An 18044-nucleotide genomic window follows, 5' to 3' on the forward strand; every position below is an offset into this window, starting at 1 on the left:
AATAAATAACGTCGTAAGGATGGCTGTAGGTGTTCCATTTTATTATATTCTTGATAATGTTTGACATAAGTGTCATGTAGCATAAACATGGAACTGACAGGAGAAGGAGTCTACATTAGTTGTCTTTTGTTATTTCTAAGAACATACACTATGTGATCAAAAGTATCCGGACACCCCCCAAAAACATACGTTTTTCATATTAGGTGCATTGTGCTGCCACCTACTGCCAGGTACTCCATATCAGTGACCTTAGTAGTCATTAAGCATCGTGAGAGAGCAAAATGGGGTGCTCTGCAGAATTCACGGTCTTTGAACGTGGTCAGGTGATTGGGTGTCACTAGTGTCGTATGTCTGTACTCGAGATTTCCACACTCCTAAACATCCCTAGTCCGCTGTTATTGATGTGGTAGTGAAGTGGAAACGTGAAGGGACACATACAGCACAAAAGCACACAGGCCGACCTCGTCTGTTGACTGACAGAGACCGTCGACAGTTGAAGAGGGTTGTAACATGTAATAGGCAGAGATCCATCCAGACCATCACACAGGAATTCCAGACTGCATCAGGACCCACTGCAAGTTCTACGACAGTTATGCAGGAAGTGAGAAAACTTGGATTTGATGGTCGAGCGGCTGCTCATAAGCCACACATCGTGCCAGTAAATGCCAAACAACGCCTCACTTGGTATAAGGAGTGTAAACATTGGACGATTGAACAGTGGAAAACCATTTTGTGGAGTGATGAATCATGGTACACAATGTGGCGATCCGATGGCAGGGTGTGGGTATGGTGTATGCCCGGTGAATATCATCTGCCAGCTTGTTTAGTGCTAACAGTAAAATTCGGAGGTGGTTGTGTTACGGTGTGCTTGTGTTTTTCGTGGAGGGGGCTTGTACCTCTTGCTTTTTTGTGTGGCAATATCACAGCACAGGCCTACATTGATATTTAAGCATCTTCTTACTTCCCACTGTTGAAGAGCAATTCGGAGATGGTGATTGCATATTTCAACACAATCGAGCACCTGTTCATAATGCACGTCCTGTGGTGGAGTGGTTACACAACACCCCTGTAACGGACTGACCTGCACAGAGTCCTGACCTGAATCCTACAGAACACCTCAGGGATGTATTGGATTGCCGACTTCGTGCTAGGCCTCAGTGACTGACATAGATACCTCTCCTCAGTACAGCACTCTGTGTAAAATGGGCTGCCATTTCCCAAGAAACTTTCCAGCACCTGCGAGAGTGGAAGCTGTCATCAAGGCTAAGGGTGGGCCAACACCATATTGAATTCCGGCATTACCGATGGAAGGCGACACTAACTTGTAAGTCATTTTCAGCCAGGTGTCCAGATGGTTTCGACCACATAGTGACTTTGTATATATCTGTTACACACAGTCAAATAATTAAGTAAATTACAATTTTTGACAATTTTCACATGAAAGTAGAATATACAAAAGGTATAAGATTGAAAATTAATCCAACATATCACATCAAATTAGACAACTCTTACGTGCTCGACACAGACTCCAAACTAAAATTGTTCATTTAAAACTGTTGAAATTTTGTATATACATCCTATTCTGTAACTCTGTTTGTTCATCAAGTATGCTGTCTGGTTGTTTTGTCATGTGTGTGTATATTTCAATTTCTTCTACAATATTTAATAATCTACCTTTTTCTGCTTTGTGGAGAAATTTTTTTTTTGTGCCATTAGCAGTATGCTTGTACTCTCTTAAATGAGCACTTGAATGCTGAGGAATTGGCTTTACGCACTTGAATGCTGAGGAATTGGCTTTACTAAGATTAGTATGTTCTCTAAATCTGCTTCTGAAGTTTCTTCCTGTTTGCCCATTATAAAATTTATTGTAATCTCCACATGTTACTGTATACATCTGATGGATTACAAACCTGAAAACCAGTTTTGACAAATAAAACAATTCTAGGGCAGCTCATAATGTAATGACGATGTCTTTTAATCAAAATGTATCTTGTTGTAAGATGTCAGAAAATAATCAATGATTGGGAGGTTGGGTTCAAATTTTCTCCATTTATCCACAAAATGTGTAGCTTATTTTCTAAAGTTGCAATTTAAAAAAAAAAAAAAAAAAAAAAAAAAAAAAAAACTCTTGGCGCACAAATTATAGAAGATTAGAATTATTCAAAATTTTACTTCAAAGTAATTTCTTCTAGTAGTAAATGATTATTTTGCAGTGTTGAAAGAAATGTTTGTGAATTACGCAAATGTTGTCATTCATAGTGAAGTGCAAAGTTAAGTATGGGGCCATTAATTAGTTGGATACTGAACTGTTTCATCTTGGCTTCTTGGAAAATGCTTATCCTCTTTGACCACCCTCTGAATGACTGTGTTGTCATAATGGAACAAGCACCTCCACAGACCATTCTTTTGTTCCATACCTTAGCCTTTTCTCAAAAATTTATGAAGATGTGCTCCATCACACCATTTCCCAATTACAATGTTACATAAAAAAAGTGTGATTGTGATCACATGTTCATTTACATTGAAGGAAGAACACCATTCCTTTGCCTGTCACTCGCCCCCCCACCCCCCACCCCCCCACCCCTCTCTGTGTGGGTCTGGGGGTTAGAATAGACCCGAGGTATTCCTGCCTGTCGTACGAGGCGACTAAAAGGAGTTCCACATGTTTCGGCCTTTATGTGATGGTCCCCTTTATGGTTTGACCTCCATTCTTCAAAATTTTCCCGAAGAGTGAGCCAATTGGGGACGTGCGCCTTTCAAGGTGCATCATGTCCATCGTGCATTGAGATCTTTAGCCCACTTTCTCGTCATCGCATTGCAGTCCTGCCCATTCTCCATCTCTTTTGCGAGGACACCTTCCTTGGGGCGTTTTTCAATTTCTGGGTCGACGATGACTATGGACTTCTTTACACCTGATACCCAGCACGGTAGCCAGTCCGTTGCAGTGGGGCCGCCATGTACCCTGTTCGTTGTAGCCGTCTGACTACACAGAGATCGCTCTGCTGACGTCTGCACCGTTAACTTCCCACATATGCCAAGGGGTAGATGCCGATCCCCCTGGGGCATCGGGACTCCCAGCAATGGCCATCCCACCAGGTGGCCTTTGCTGCGGCTGGGTGGCGCCCGTGGGGAGGACCCCTGGTCAGAGTGGGTGGCATCAGGGCGGATGACACGGGATGAAGCGTAGTCCATCATCTCTTGATAGTGGTGAACCACCAGTCTCTGAGTATTCACAAGCTCAGTTCAACGCACAGAAGTACGACCCAAATCGTTCCCCTCCCTGGCCACACCATGGGAGGAACGTCGGGCTAAGGATGGCAGCGGATCTCATTCGCCCCGGTATCTTTTATGTTTGAGTGCTGATGGGGAATCTTTCATAACGATGAAGCCTCAGCATTTTGCTGAGCATTTAGAGGACAAGTTCAGGGAGGTGGAGGGCTTGTCCAAAATGAGATCTAGGTCAGTCTTGATCAAAACAGCATCCTCTGCCCAGTCACAGGAGTTACTCGCTTGTGACAAGCTGGGGGATGTTTATGTAACCATCACACCCCATAAGAGCTTAAATAAAATCCAGGGTATCATATTTCACAGGGACCTTCTTTTGCAGCGACGATGAGCTGCACACCAATTTAGAGCAGTGAGGTGTACATTTCGTCTGGCGTGTCCACCGGGGTCCAAAGGATAATCAGGTTGCGGAGAGGCGTAAGTCTTCTTCGGCTTCCCTCGCTAGGATGGGGCCCCTTGGGTCACTTCCTTCCCAGGTTTCTTCTAGTGGGAAAGACGACACCCGCCAGTGGCTGAAGAGCCCAAAAGCAGCTGGACGTAGGGCTTCAAGCTCGTCCTCAGTCCCGGAGACTGAGCCAGTGAAGTCCTCCCAGCCAGGGAAACCCAAAGAGCAGTGAGAGAAATCAAAAAGAAAACCCCTAAGACCAAGAAAATTGCAGTGGCACCCACATCACCACTACGTACAAGCTCTGCAGCTGAGGATGGGGTGGAGATTTTGGCGTGTGCTGAGGACCTAGATCTTGCCAGACTCTCAGACACAATGGATATAAACTGCTCAGGCAATAAATCGGTGACAGCAGGTGACACTGCGGTGTAAACTGCCTTATTGAATGTTCCAAGCCTTCCCAGTCTCACAATGTCTGCAATGTATATCTTTCTCCAGATGGTGCAGTACCCCTGAATGTATTAGCTGCACTGATTGATCAACTACCTAAACCTTATCTACTTCTGGGAGATTTTATTGCCCATAACCCCTTGTGGGGTGGTACCATGATTACTGGCAGAGGCAGAGATGTCGAAACTTTACTGTCGCATTCGACCTGTGCTTCTTAAATACTGGGGCAGCCACACATTTCAGTGTGGCTCATGGTAGTTACTCGGCCATTGATTTATCAATTTGCAGCCCAGGACTTCTCCCACCTATCCACTGGAGAGCACATGACGACCTGTGTGGTAGGGATCACTTTCCCATCTTCCTTTCACTGCCCCAGCGCCAGGCACGTGGATGCCTGCCCAGATGGACTTTGAAAAAGGCAGCCTGGGGAACTTTCACCTCTGTTGTCACAGCTGAATCTCCCCCACACGGTAACATCGATGTGATGGTTGAGCAGGTGACTAGCGCAATTGTTTCTGCAGCAGAAAACGCAATCCCTCGCGCTTTAGTGTGCCCAAGGCATAGGGCAGTCCCTTGCTGGTCGCCAGAAGTCGCTGAAGCAATTAAGGAGCATCGGTGAGCTCTACAGTGGCATAAGCGGCACCCTTCCATGGAGCACCTCATAGCCTTTAAACGGTTCCGTGCCCGTGTTCATTACCTTATCAAACAACGGAAGGAGGAGTGTTGGGAGCGATATGTCTGCACCGTTGGGTGCCACACGTCACCTTCCTGAGTCTGAGCAAAGATCAAACATCTTTTCGGATACCAGGTCCCAACAGCTGTCCCCAGTGTTACCATAAATGACGAATTATGTACCGACGCAAACGCGATTGCTGAGCACTTTGCTGAGAACTTTGCTCGATCCTCTGTGTCAGAGAATTACCCACCAGCCTTTTCGCACACTCAAACAGCGGCTGGAAGGGAATATCCTGTCATCCACTAAATGCTGCAGTGAATCCTATAACACCCCATTTACAGAGTGGGAGCTTCCCAGTGCCCTTGCACATTGCCCCGACACAGCTCCTGGGCCAGATCGCCAGTGCTCAAACCTGGTGAAAACCTGCTTGATGTGGATAGCTATCAGCCTCACCAACGTTCTTTGTAAGCTGCTGGAATGCGGTGTATGTCGGCGGTTGCGTTGGGTCCTGGAGTCACGTGGCTTGCTGGCTCCATGTCAGTGTGGCATCCGCCAGGGTCACTCTACCACTAATGTGATTTCCCTAAATCGCTTCAGGCAAATGCCGGGATGGTTCCATAAAAAGGGCACGGCCGATTTCCTTCCCCATCCTTCCCTAATCCGAGCTTGTGCTCCGTCTCTAATGATCTCGTTGTCGACGGGACGTTAAACAGTTATCTCCTCCTCCTCCTCTACCATTGATAATCTTGTGTCCATCGAGTGTGCCATCTGAGCAGCCCTTTCCAGATGGCACCTGATTGCTGTCTTTTTTGACTTAAACGTAAAGCATAAGACACGACTTGGTGACATCATATCCTTGCCACATTGTATGAGTGGGGTCTCTGGGGACCACTCCTGATTTTTAACCAATACTTCGTGTCGCTCCGTACTTCCCGTGTCCAAGTTGGTGACTCCCATAGTTCCATCTACATCCAGGAGAATGGAGCCCTGCAGGACTCTCTATTGAGTCTCTCTAGTTTTAGTGGCCATTAATGGTCTAGCAGCAGCTGTCGGGCCCTCCGTCTCACCTTCTCTGTATGCAGACGACTTCTGCATTTCATATTGCTTCTCCCCTCTAGGGAGCCATACACAAGGTGCAGTCATGGGCTCTAGCCCACGGCTTCCAGTTTTCAGCCACAAAGACGTGTGTCATGTACTTCTGTCGGCGTTGTACTGTTCATCTGTAGCGCGCACTGTACCTTAATGACGATCCTCTCACTGTAGTGGAGACATATCAATTCCTAGAACTGGTTTTCGACACTCGATTGACTTGGCTCCCTCTACAGAGCACTTGTCCAATCCCGAATTGACTACCGTATTTACTCAAATCTAAGCCGCACCTGAAAAACGAGACTCTAAATCAAGGGAAAAAAAAATTTCCCGAATCTAAGCCGCACCTGAAATTTGAGACTCGAATTACAAGGTGAGAGAGAAGTTTTAGGCCGCACCTCCAAATGAAAACAAAGTTGGTCCATTATAATACGAGACATAATTTAGGTCGAATGAATGACGATACAGCTACAATAGTTTGGTTCGAGTCATAAGCTTAGCAGTTAAGCTTTACCAGGTAGCCATTGCTGTGCGTCAGGCACTCCATCCATATTTATACGGGTACCCTTCCTTTTTCAAGTGCTTCGTCTGGTTTGAATTGATTGCTTATTTTTCTTTGATCTGATAAGTGCCGTTCTCTTTGTTATAGGTGTTTACGTCACTCTAAGCTGAAAATGCATTACTGTATTGTGCCATGCATTGTTTGTCGCTTTCTGATAAAGAGTGTTTGCGCCGGCTGTCGCCGCTCGCTGCATGGCTTGCTTTTGTGCGCGCTACCGCCGCTTACAATAAATAAGTAAAATAAAAAAGAGGAATCGTCTCAGTAGCGAAACAATGGCAAGAGACTGCTATTTGTTGTTACTTCCACTGCTGCTTTGTTTGATAATGCTCAACAAGAGCCAAATAATAGACTGCATATGATAGAAGATGTTCTGAATGAGAGTTTAGCAAAAATTTTTCTCCATTTGAAAATCTTTGCAGACACCTCTTTTAGTACGTTACATTCTGCACCAAAATTAGAGTCATATTAGATTTAAAAATCCAGTCAATTGACGTGCTTCATTTCTGACTGTATCAGTATTAGGCTTAAGAATAATACGAATATAAACACGACATGATATGTGTATTCTTCCCCGTTTGCTGTTGTCTCACTCTAGTTTCGTAGTTTATTAGGAAGACAGGATTTAAATGAGATAGCTGCAAACACGAAATAATACATGACAAACTTTTTTATTCGTGTTATTCTTATGGTGAAGAGAATATTGCATGTGATTCACAATTCATAAAAGTTCCTATTAGCAACCATCTCTTCTCACAGGTAGGAAAAAATTCAGAACGTAGTTTCCCATATTGACAAAAATCGCAAACAATCTTGCCAGTCAGATTTTCATAGTACATTGAAATGCTGCTACACTCGAAGATGAACAGTACGGAATTTGTATTCTGGAATCATTCTGTATTTCTTTCGTTGGATAATGTATGAAAGTGCAGTGGTCGAAACTCGGGGTGGAGAAAAAAGCTCGTCTTCCACCTTTTTAATTTATTTACTGGCGCAGAGGTTTTGGCGCCAGTATTTACCTTTGTGCCTGCAAAGCATGCCTGTGTAGCGCTACATATATTCGACAGCAGAAGTTACTTCTGGCGGCACCTACCAACATTTTTCAGAACTTCCGCTTACTTTGCACTCGATTCTAAGCCACAGGCGGTTTTTTGGATTACAATAACCGGAAAAAAAGTGCGGCTTAGATTCAAGTAAATACGGTATGGGAGTGTGATATATGGTTTGACAGCGCCTTCAGCATTGCATTTACTCGACCCTGTGCACCACTGTGGGGTGCGATTAGCGACAGGAGCTTTTAGGACGAGTCCAGTGACCAGAGTGTCCCTCCACTGCAGATGAGACATGTGCAACTGCTCACCAGTTATGCAGCACACATTCATAGTTTTCCTGAGCATCTGAATTAGCGTCTCCTTTTTCCGCCCGCGGCAGTCCATCTCCCACATCAGCGGCCCAGATCTAGGCTAATGATTGCTGTTCATGTGCGGTTCCTTCTCTCCGAACTGGAGTCCTTCCCTTTACCACCTCTACTTGCCGTCCGTTCATGTATGCCTCCATGGTGTACGCCTTCACCTGGACTTTTTGCATGGCCCTAAGGACTCCGTTAACCCCGCCACTCTCAGCTTCACTTCCTCTCGATTCGTGACGTGTTCCAGGGCTCTGAAGTGGTTTACACCAACGGCTCAACGGCTGATGGTTATATAGGCTTAGCATATGTTCATGGAGGACATATTGAGCAGCACTCCTTGCCAGTTGGCTGCAGTGTTTTCACTGCAGAGCTGTCGGTCATATCTCGTGCTCTTGAATACATCTGCTCATGTCCTAGCGAGTCATTTCTCCTGTGTACTGACTCATTGAGTAGCCTACAAGCTATCAACCAGTGCTACCCTCGCCACCCTCTGGTAGTGTCCATTCAGGAGTCCATCAATGGCCTGGAACAGTCCAGCCATTCCATGGTGTTGGTGTGGACCCCGGGATACGTCGGAATCCCCGGCAACGAACTTGCTGACAGGCTGGCCTAACAGGCGATGCGGTAACTGCTTCTGGAGATAGGCATCTCCAAAGCTGACCTGTGTTTTGTCTTATACCACAGGTTTTTTCAGCTTTGGGAGACAGAATGGCATAACAGCATGCACAACAAACTGTGTGTCATTAAGGAGACTATCAATGTGTGGAAGTCTTCCATGCAGGCCTGTCGCAGGGAATCAGTTGTCCTCTGCCGGCTCCACATTGGCCATATGAGGCTAATGCATGGTTACCAACTCCGTCGTGAGGACCCACCTCAGTGTCGCTGTGGCTCCCAAATGACAGTCGTCCACCTCTTGCTGGACTGACCACTATTCAGTACCTCTTCATTAGTTACATGATCTACCCACCTAATCTTTAGCATTCGTCTGTAGCTCCACATTTCAAAAGCTTCTATTCTCTTCTTCTCCAAACTGTTTATCGTCCATGTTTCACATCCATATATGGCTACACTCCATAATAATACTCTCGGAAAAGACTTCCTGTCACTTAAATCTATACTCGATGCTAACAAATTTCTCTTCTTCAGAAGCGCTTTCCTTGCCGTTGCCAGTCTACATTTTATATCTTCTCTACCTTGACCATCATCAGTTATTTTGCTCCCCAAATAGCAAAACTCATCTACTAACTTAAGTGCCTCATTTTCTAATCTAATTTCCTCAGCATCACCCGATTTAATTAGACTACATTCCATTATCCTCATATTGTTTTATTGATCATCATCTTATATCCTCCTTTGAAGACACTGTCCATTCCATTCAGCTTCTCTTCCAGTTCCTTTGCTGCCTCTGACTTAATTACGATGTCATCAGCAAACCTCAAAGTTTTTATTTCTTCTCCATTGATTTTAATACCTACTCCGAACTTTTCTTTTGTTTCCTTGACTGCTTGCTCAGTATACAGATTGAATAACATCAGAGATCGGGTACAACCCTGTCTCACTCCCTTCCTAACCACTGCTTCCCTTTCATGCCCCTCGATTCTTGTAACTGCCATCTGGTTTCTGTACAAATTGTAAATAGCCTTTCGCTCCCTGTATTTTACCCCTGCCACCTTCAGAATCTGAAATGGAGTATTCCAGTCAACATTGTCAAAAGCTTTCTCTAAGTCTACGAATGCTAGAAACATGGGTTTGCCTTTCCTTAACCTTGTAAGTCATAGGGTCAGTATTGCCTCACGTGTTCCAACATTTCTACGGAATGCAAACTAAGCTTCCTTGAGGTCGGTTTCTACCAGTTCTTCCATTCATTTGTAAATAATTCATATTAGTATTTTGCAAGCATGACTTATTACACTGATAGTTCAGTAATTTTCACACTTGCCAACACCTATTTTCTTTGGGATTGGAATTATTGTATTCTTCTTGAAGTCTGAGGGTATTTCACCTGTATCGTACATCTTGCTGACCGGATGGAAGAGTTTTGTCATGACTGGCTCTCCCAAGGCTATCAGTAGTTCTGATGGAATTTTGTCTACTCCTGGGGCCTTGTTTCAACTTAGTCTTTCAGTGCTCTGCCAAATTTTTCACACAGTATCATATCTCCCATTTCATCTTTATCTATGTCCTCTTCCATTTCCACAATACTGCCCTTAAGTACATCACTGTGGACCCTCTGTATACTCCTTACACCTTTCTGCTTTCCCTTCTTTGCTTGGGATGGGTTTTCCATCTGAGCTCTTGATATTCATACAGGTGGGTCTCTCTTCTCCAAAGGTCTCTTTAATTTTTCTGTAGGCAGTATCTATCTCACCCCCTAGTGATATATGCTTCTACATCCTTACATTTGTCAGTTAGCCATCCCTGCTTAGCCATTTTGCACTTCTTGTCAGTCTCAGTTTTGAGACATTTATGATCCTTTGCTCCTGCTTCATTTACTGCATTTTTATGTTTTCTCATTTCATCAATAAAATTTAGTATCTTTTCTGTTGCGCAAGGATTTCTACTAGCCCTCCTCTTTTTACCAACTTGCTCCTCTGCTGTCGTCATAATTTCATCTCTGAGTTACCCATTTTTCTTCTACTGTATCTCTTTCCCCTGTTCTTGTCAATGGCTGTCTAATACTCTCAAACTCTCTATATCTTCTAGTTCTTTCAGTTTATCCATGTCCCATCTCCTAAAATGCCTACCTTTTTTGCAGTTTTTTCGGTTTCAATCTACAATTCATAACCAATTAATTGCAGTCAGAATCCACATCTGCCCCTGGAAATGATTTACAGTTTAAAACATGGTTTCTAAATCTCTCTTGCCGTTGTATAATCTATCTGAAACCTTCCAGTGTCTCCAGGCCTCTTCCATGTATACAGCCTTCTTTCGTGATTCTTAATCCAAGTGTCAGCTATGATTAAGTTGCCCTCTGTGTAAAATTCTGCCAGGCGGTTTCCCCTTTCATTCCTTACCCCCAGTCCATATTCCCCTACTACTTTTCCTTCTCTTATTTTCCTGCAGTCGCATACTAGTCCCCCATGACTACTAAATTTTCATCTCCATTAACTATCTGAATAATTTCTTTTATCACATCATACATTTCTTCAATCTCCTCATCATCTGCTGAGCTAGTTGGCATATAAACTTGCACTACTGTGGTAGGCATGGATTTCATATCTATTCTGGCTACAATAATGCATTCACTGTGCTGTCGTAGTAGCTTATCTGTGTTCCTATTTTTTTTTATTCATTATTGAAACCAGTATTGAAGTGAAAAAGATTTGTAACTATTTTGTAATTGCTGCAGCAATGTTATTTGAAGAGAGATCTTGCAGGTTTATTCACGTACTCTACAAGACCTATTTAAAGTTCTTACTGCAAGTTTTGGCAGTCTCCTTCTACCTCCATGATAAAATGAGTCAGATGAAAAGCGCTGACAAGAAAAAAGTTTTGTGGGAAACAAATATAGTGTATGGGTAAAATAGTGCCCATGTTCACAAATAATATTGTGGTACAATTTAAGGGCATATAGGACAAAAATATTGCAAAGAGTTAGTTAAACAAAAGTGGATGACAGAGAAAGCTTGTCCTATTAAAATACTAGCCGGGCCACCATCTGAAGTTGAGTTTTATTGACCTAAGCGCAACTTATGTCAGTTGAAGTGTCTGCCTTTGGATTATTGCAGTCATTCAGGCTAGTGTTTTATAAATAACTGTCATTTATTTTATTTTAGATGCAGACAAAGTTAAAGGATTTCCAAGAGAAACTGGAAAAGGAGCAAGAAGAAAAGCTAAAACTAAGCTCAGCACTGGATGCAGCATACAGTGATTACAATAGCTTACATACCACTCTTCAGGAAACTGAACATTTAAAAGCAGCAGTGGAAAAATTGCAACAGGTACTGGCTACACACACACACACACACACACACACACACACACACACACACACACACACACACACACACACACAACCGCATTCCCCTTCTACTGTATTGTCTTAATTTTTGTTCCAGGAAAAATCTTGGCTTGAAACTGAACTAGAGGCTGAAAGACAGAGACGAGAAGAACTGTCGAGAGAGTTGCTTGATGCAAGAAGTTTATCAAAGACTGCAAAGGATTTCTCGTTTCATGAACATGAAATTGTAGCAGATCTTCAACAGAAGACAGAGAAACTTAATGTAAGAAAAATTGTGCTGGATATTGATTCCATATTTTCACTCTACTATTTGCACGAAACTGAAATGTAATAGGTGTATTTGGAGTTGCTAAAGAGAGGAATCTCAGTGATTAGGAATAAATATCTTTGACTGATGATGCATAACAGGCGCCGGCCATGGATCAAATTTGTCCGGCAGATTAATGACAAGGGGCGGTATGCCGGCCAGCCTGGGTGTGGTTTTTAGGTGGTTTTCCACATCCTGGTAGGTGAATACTGGGCTGGTCCTCACATTCCGCCTCAGTTACACGACTCACAGACATGTGAACACGTTCGCACTCTTTCATGGCTTACATTAGACGCAGACAGCTGCAGTACACTATTTATGTCCTGGGGGGGGTTCAGGGTGACAGCAGGAAAGGCATCCGGCTACCCTCTGTAACTAACATTGCCAAATCCACCATAACACAGTCAACCCCGTGTTGGCAGGAAGCAAGGTCCAAAGAAAGAAACAAAACTGATGATACACAGCAAAAGAGCGTTACTGCTACTCATTATGTCTCACTTAATATAATGATGTAATCTTACAGCACTGATAAGAAGTGTGTAATTACTTTTAACCAGAATAGTCTTGAGAAGTTCTTGCTAAGAGATAAAAAATCCCTACAGTTATATCTCAATGACTTTTTAAAGTAAGTTGATACATTAAGTGTGTGATTGAATGAATGAAATACTTTTCTCGTAGAGATTTGAAAAGAGAACTGAAAGTGTATGGTACAATATGGTTTGTTTTATGAAATCTAAATTCAGATGAAAATATTAAAAGAATGGAAGATTAGGCTTTAACACCCTATCAACAATGGGGTCATTGTGGTCAGGGCACAAGCTCAGATTTGGGGAGGGGGGCGTTTGCCTTAAACAATTTGGGGAAATCATGGAAAACCTAAATCTGAATGGCCACTTGAGGATTCAAACCATTGTTCCGCCAAATACGAATCCAATGTCTTACCGCTGTGCCAGCTCACTCAGTCTCAAGTATTTATTAGCTACTGACGTTTGGCAGTAAATTAATTGATCACAATTTCTTTCATCTTAGTGCTTCTTCTATCCATTTTTCGACATTCTACCATAATTTGGAGCACAGTACCTCTATGCTTCTCTGTACCTTTACCTGTTTTGTACTTTCCATCTCTCTCTTTGTACTTTTTCTCCTACTTTATCTAGTAATACCATTTCTTTACTTTTTGTTTCTTCATTTCTTGTTTTTCTTTATTTTTTTATTTTTTTTATCTTCTTTCTCAAGTTGCTTTTCATTTAATTTTCTGCTTCTGCCATTTCTCAGTACATCATTACCATTCTCTTCCAGAGTCCAGTGTTTTATTCCAATCAATCTCTTAGTAATGACAGTGCACTAATATTGATACCTGTGACACAATCACAGTATGGAAGTTTTTGGAGGTGCTAGGCAAGCTTCAGTGGCAGATGTCACAAGAGGGATGGTGTACAGGAACAAGAGGTTTAGTGTAAAAATTAAGACAGTGTACATTCAAAGAAGAATTGAGCAAAACACTATCCTCTCCCAAGTAAACAAAGCAAAATGAAAAGATCATGATAGGAAAAGTATTAATATGACTCTTTTCCAGAATCAAACAATGGAAAATCCATGATGGAATAATGACAATATTATGAAAAGGATAGTTGCTATTTACCATGTAGCAGAGATGCTGTTGTGATAGGCACAACAAAAAGAGTGTCAGACAAAGATTTTGACCAAATAGGCTTTCATCAGAATACACACACATACACAAAGAAGGAAAAAAAAAACCCCACGCAGTCTCTGGCTACCGACGCCAGACTGCCAGTTATTCGCAAATGGACCATAAGATGGTATGCTGGTACAAGATGTGGATTTACATTCATGGGCAGAGGAAAAAATTTACCTCTCATTACTTTTCTACGCAATTACTCCTTTTTAATGGATGTAGATGTGTGTGACAACCTGTTTTTGATGTAGAGTCATTAGTTTGTATCCTTGTCTCTGATTATGTTTACAGTGGTTGATTGTTTTTTCTCTGTCAGTTAAAAATTGGCACACAATATCAGTTGGAATCTCTTTTGAACTGTCCAAAATCTGCTAAGAAAAAAGTGTTCACTTTCGTTTATGAACAGCTTCCGAATGTTTCTAATAAATTGACTAATCCATACACTTGTGACCATGAAATATTGAGAGGTATCCTCCATAAAGATCTTCTTAAAGAGAAATATGGCCGCACTTTGATCCAGCCACCTGGTTCTTAACTGTATAGAATAAAGTTGCAAACTCATTATAAAGCATCGTTACCTTGTGGAAATGATTTCCATTAGTGATAAATCATCTAGATCAAAGAATTTTATGAGTACATGGTATTTTAGTTTATCTATTTGAATGAAAAACGACTTATTTTAAAAAGGCAGTTACAAAACTACTAAACCAAACTAAGTTTATAATAGAGTGAAGTAACTGCACAAAATGCGTCAACATCACAAAACAAAATTTGGTAGACATCAGGGCAATCACTATGCCAGGAGAATAACTTTTCATCTTGTTTTCGCAAAAGTCAGTCTATGATAACTTTTTGCCAATATGAAAATGAAAATATTGTCTTTCTTGTGTCTCAGGTAATTAATTTAAAAAATTTAAAAGAAGTGTTGCCTGTAATACAAATTAATTTTTCTTTAATATGTTTAATTATCTTGCAGTGCCTATTAAACACAAACTGATATGTGAAAATTTCATTCCAGGGAATTAGTGAAAAATATTCTTCATCAAGTAATGGACCAGCAAGTGATACTGTGTCTACTGAGGTTAGTATAATTATTTACACAATATTAATAAGAAGAAAATTAAAAGCACTGTACTAAAGGCATAAATTAACTGATATTTGAAGACGTTCACTTATATTAGGACATTCTAGCCTGCTTTATACCAAACAGGACAGTCTTAACATAAATTTCTCCTAGTGGATCCTACAAAAAATGCTTGCCATATTGACTGCAAATTTTTAATGCTGGGCAAAAAGTCTGCATACCTTGTACGGCACATTTAGTATTGAACATAGTTTGGAGAACATGGTGCAAATGATAAAGATGATTTTTCTCATTGCCAAAATAAGTTTGTCCTGCACCTAAGCAATAAAAAATAGTAACTATTGAACTAGTATATGAATAAATAATAGAAGAAATAGAGGTAGAAACTCTCCATATAGTCAAGACACTGATTACTTCACAGGCACATACATGAGACTGGTAATATTGCTAGGTGTGTGTGTGTGTGTGTGTGTGTGTGTGTGTGTGTTTTGCTTATTTTTATAAGTGCTGAGAGCTTAGGACATGCAGCCTTTTTTGCCATAGTCAGTTGTCAGAGGAATGCTGAGGCAAACCTGCTGGCAAGGAGTATGCCAAAATATTCTTAAACGAGCAATATATGCCACTCTGAGGAATTGTATCATTGTTTGTACCTCGTTGCAGTACCAGGGAATGAAGGTCATTATTTCATAAACTGATGTACAGTAAAACCCTGTTTTTATGTACCTGCATTTTACGTTCTCCTCCTTTCTCCATTCATTTTTACTGGTCCTGACGCAGGTCCTATTCTCTCAATACAATAGTTTCCCGTCATTAACAATTCTGTGTTTTAAGTTTTCTTTGACATTATCATGACTTTTAATATTGATTTTTATACAGATTTCTACAAAAAATGCATTGTATTCTTACTGTAAGGTAGCATTAGTGCAGTATGCAAGATTTTCATTATTGGCTTGTTCTGTCACGGCTGCCAGTATAATAGGTTCAGTGTTTGTAACTGTGGGGAAAATGTGTTAAGTCACTGCCTTAATGATGATCATGATGTGATGATAGTCACTCTAGTAGCAACCTTCCTTTTGCTCATTTTGTTGTATCACAATAATTTTAGTTTAATTTCACAGTCATTTATACAAATAAACACCGCTTTTGAAAACTGCTGTCTCTGTAATAGGCTTTCATTAATTGTCGTTATTTCCGCGCAATCTTCGGTTAATATAACCTGATGTCAGACGTAAACATTCCTCCTCAAGATGCTGTGTGACATGACAATAATTTCTGCCCTTGTTCTCACCCAGGACATCCTTGAATCAAGCGACCTTGTCAGCAACAAGCTGTAGATTTTGTGCCTGTTGTTCTCTGTTTAAGAAGACTGCCAACTTTAGTTTTTTTAACCAATATTGTGTTTCAAGTTTCATTTACCATATTTATTATAATGATTATCAATAACAGGTCTCATATTACAACAAAAATATCTTTAGTGTGGTTTCACAAAAACTTTGCCTTCTGTTTTTTATTTCTACTATCGGACACATTCAAGAGGGAAAACCGTGTGTGTATGTGTGTGTGTGTGTGTGTGTGTGTGTGTGTGTGTGTGTGTGTCAGCAGTTGATCACTGCCTTTGCAATTGATGCTTTTTATGCTGTGGAAAAAAAAAAAACAATTATTTCAGATTTCTTCAAATAGCCTAATTTAATTTGTTTTAATTTCCTATTTTGAACAATATAAAGAGAATGACAGTAAGAGTAATTTATTCATTTTAGCATGTTGTGTTTTCTATGGTTTCCCATGTTTTGCACTTTCCTGCATTGACCCTTGTTTGCAGCAGTCCACTGAAGAGTGTAGAACAGTGGTTTTAGTGTATTTTTAATGCCACATCCAGTAAGGTACACCAGTCTTGTCATTTGGTTGTAGTTCATTCTCTACAAAAAGTTTAAAGTGTAATCAGAACTTTGCTATTACATACTCAATAGAGTTCTGAACAAGGTGTGGGTTTTTGGTGATGGAAACATACCCAAGTCATCCAAACATTAATATGTAAAAGTAGGGGTGGTAGTCTGTTTAATACAAGTTGTGAGTTTACAAAATCAAGGGAGAAAGAAGAGGCAGCTGTATTAGTGGTAATAAATTTTCTGCAAAGAGTTGTTAAATATGTGAAAGAAATTTCTTTATGAAGGCACATTTTGTTTCTTCCTTGTAATAGTGCTGAGTTATTAGGATGTGCAAGGTTAAAGCTGCCATAGTGTTCTCCTTCCTATTAGACACTCTGCACTCTATAACACCACCTTATTATTTAATCGGTAGGGCACGTCAAAAGTGAGACGGTCTTCCAGCGAAAAGATCGACAAATATTAAGCTCTAAAGCCATATTTACACAAGAGACTCCTGTATCTAGATAGACTACTCCCAATGGTACACATCATGAGCCACCTGCTGACCGTGTCACGAGAGGATATTCTGCCAATATTGGAAGTTAAATCATACTGACTGTGCTCCCTCACATTATGTTAATGGATTTTGTGCTTTTTCATCTTCTTAATCTATATTTTTATTGGTTATGTTTTTCCTGTGAGTTGCCTCTGACACCAAACATATGCAAGCAAACAATGATTTATAATTTCCATTTCTGGACAGAAAGGCATACACTGAGCATATCTAACAACATAAACATATAAAAACAAGTTTTCAAATAATATTGCTTCAACAGTGAAAAAGTTAATTCTGTTGAAAGAGTTACTTGGCACTTAAAGAAAACAAGACATCAAGGTTAAAGTAAGCAAGAACTATGTTGTGGATAAGTAATATATTACTTTTGTCAAGAACATTCATTATGACTTGTGCTTTCATCATTAATAAAATCTATCTCTTCTGTTCGATTGATACCCACTATAGCAGGAAAGGAAATGAGAAGTAGTGATATGTGGTACCCTCCACCATACAATGTACGGTGGCTTGCAAAGTGTGTCTGTAGATATAGATCATTTACAATAAACAGACATGCACGCGTGTGTGATGGCACGTGCGCACACACGCGTGCATGTCTGTTTATTGTAAATGATCTATATCTACAGACACACTTTGCAAGCCACCGTACATTGTATGGTGGAGGGTACTACATATCACTACTTGTCATTTCCTTTCCTGCTGTAG

General features: G+C 41.1%; 1 protein-coding gene across 8 annotated transcripts in view; it reads left to right on the top strand.

Annotated features, from left to right (window-relative positions):
• Positions 1-18044, top strand: part of LOC124612405 (ribosome-binding protein 1) — a 351088-nt gene that overhangs the window by 328010 nt on the left and 5034 nt on the right. For all 8 annotated transcript variants that reach the window (XM_047140591.1, XM_047140592.1, XM_047140593.1 and 5 more), the window contains 3 exons: positions 11629-11793; positions 11911-12075; positions 14835-14897. In XM_047140591.1, the coding sequence (XP_046996547.1) occupies positions 11629-11793; positions 11911-12075; positions 14835-14897 (393 nt within the window). The remainder of the gene's footprint in view (positions 1-11628; positions 11794-11910; positions 12076-14834; positions 14898-18044) is intronic.

The sequence above is a fragment of the Schistocerca americana genome, chromosome 4 (assembly GCF_021461395.2).
Source record: "Schistocerca americana isolate TAMUIC-IGC-003095 chromosome 4, iqSchAmer2.1, whole genome shotgun sequence".
Classification (NCBI taxonomy): domain Eukaryota; kingdom Metazoa; phylum Arthropoda; class Insecta; order Orthoptera; family Acrididae; genus Schistocerca; species Schistocerca americana.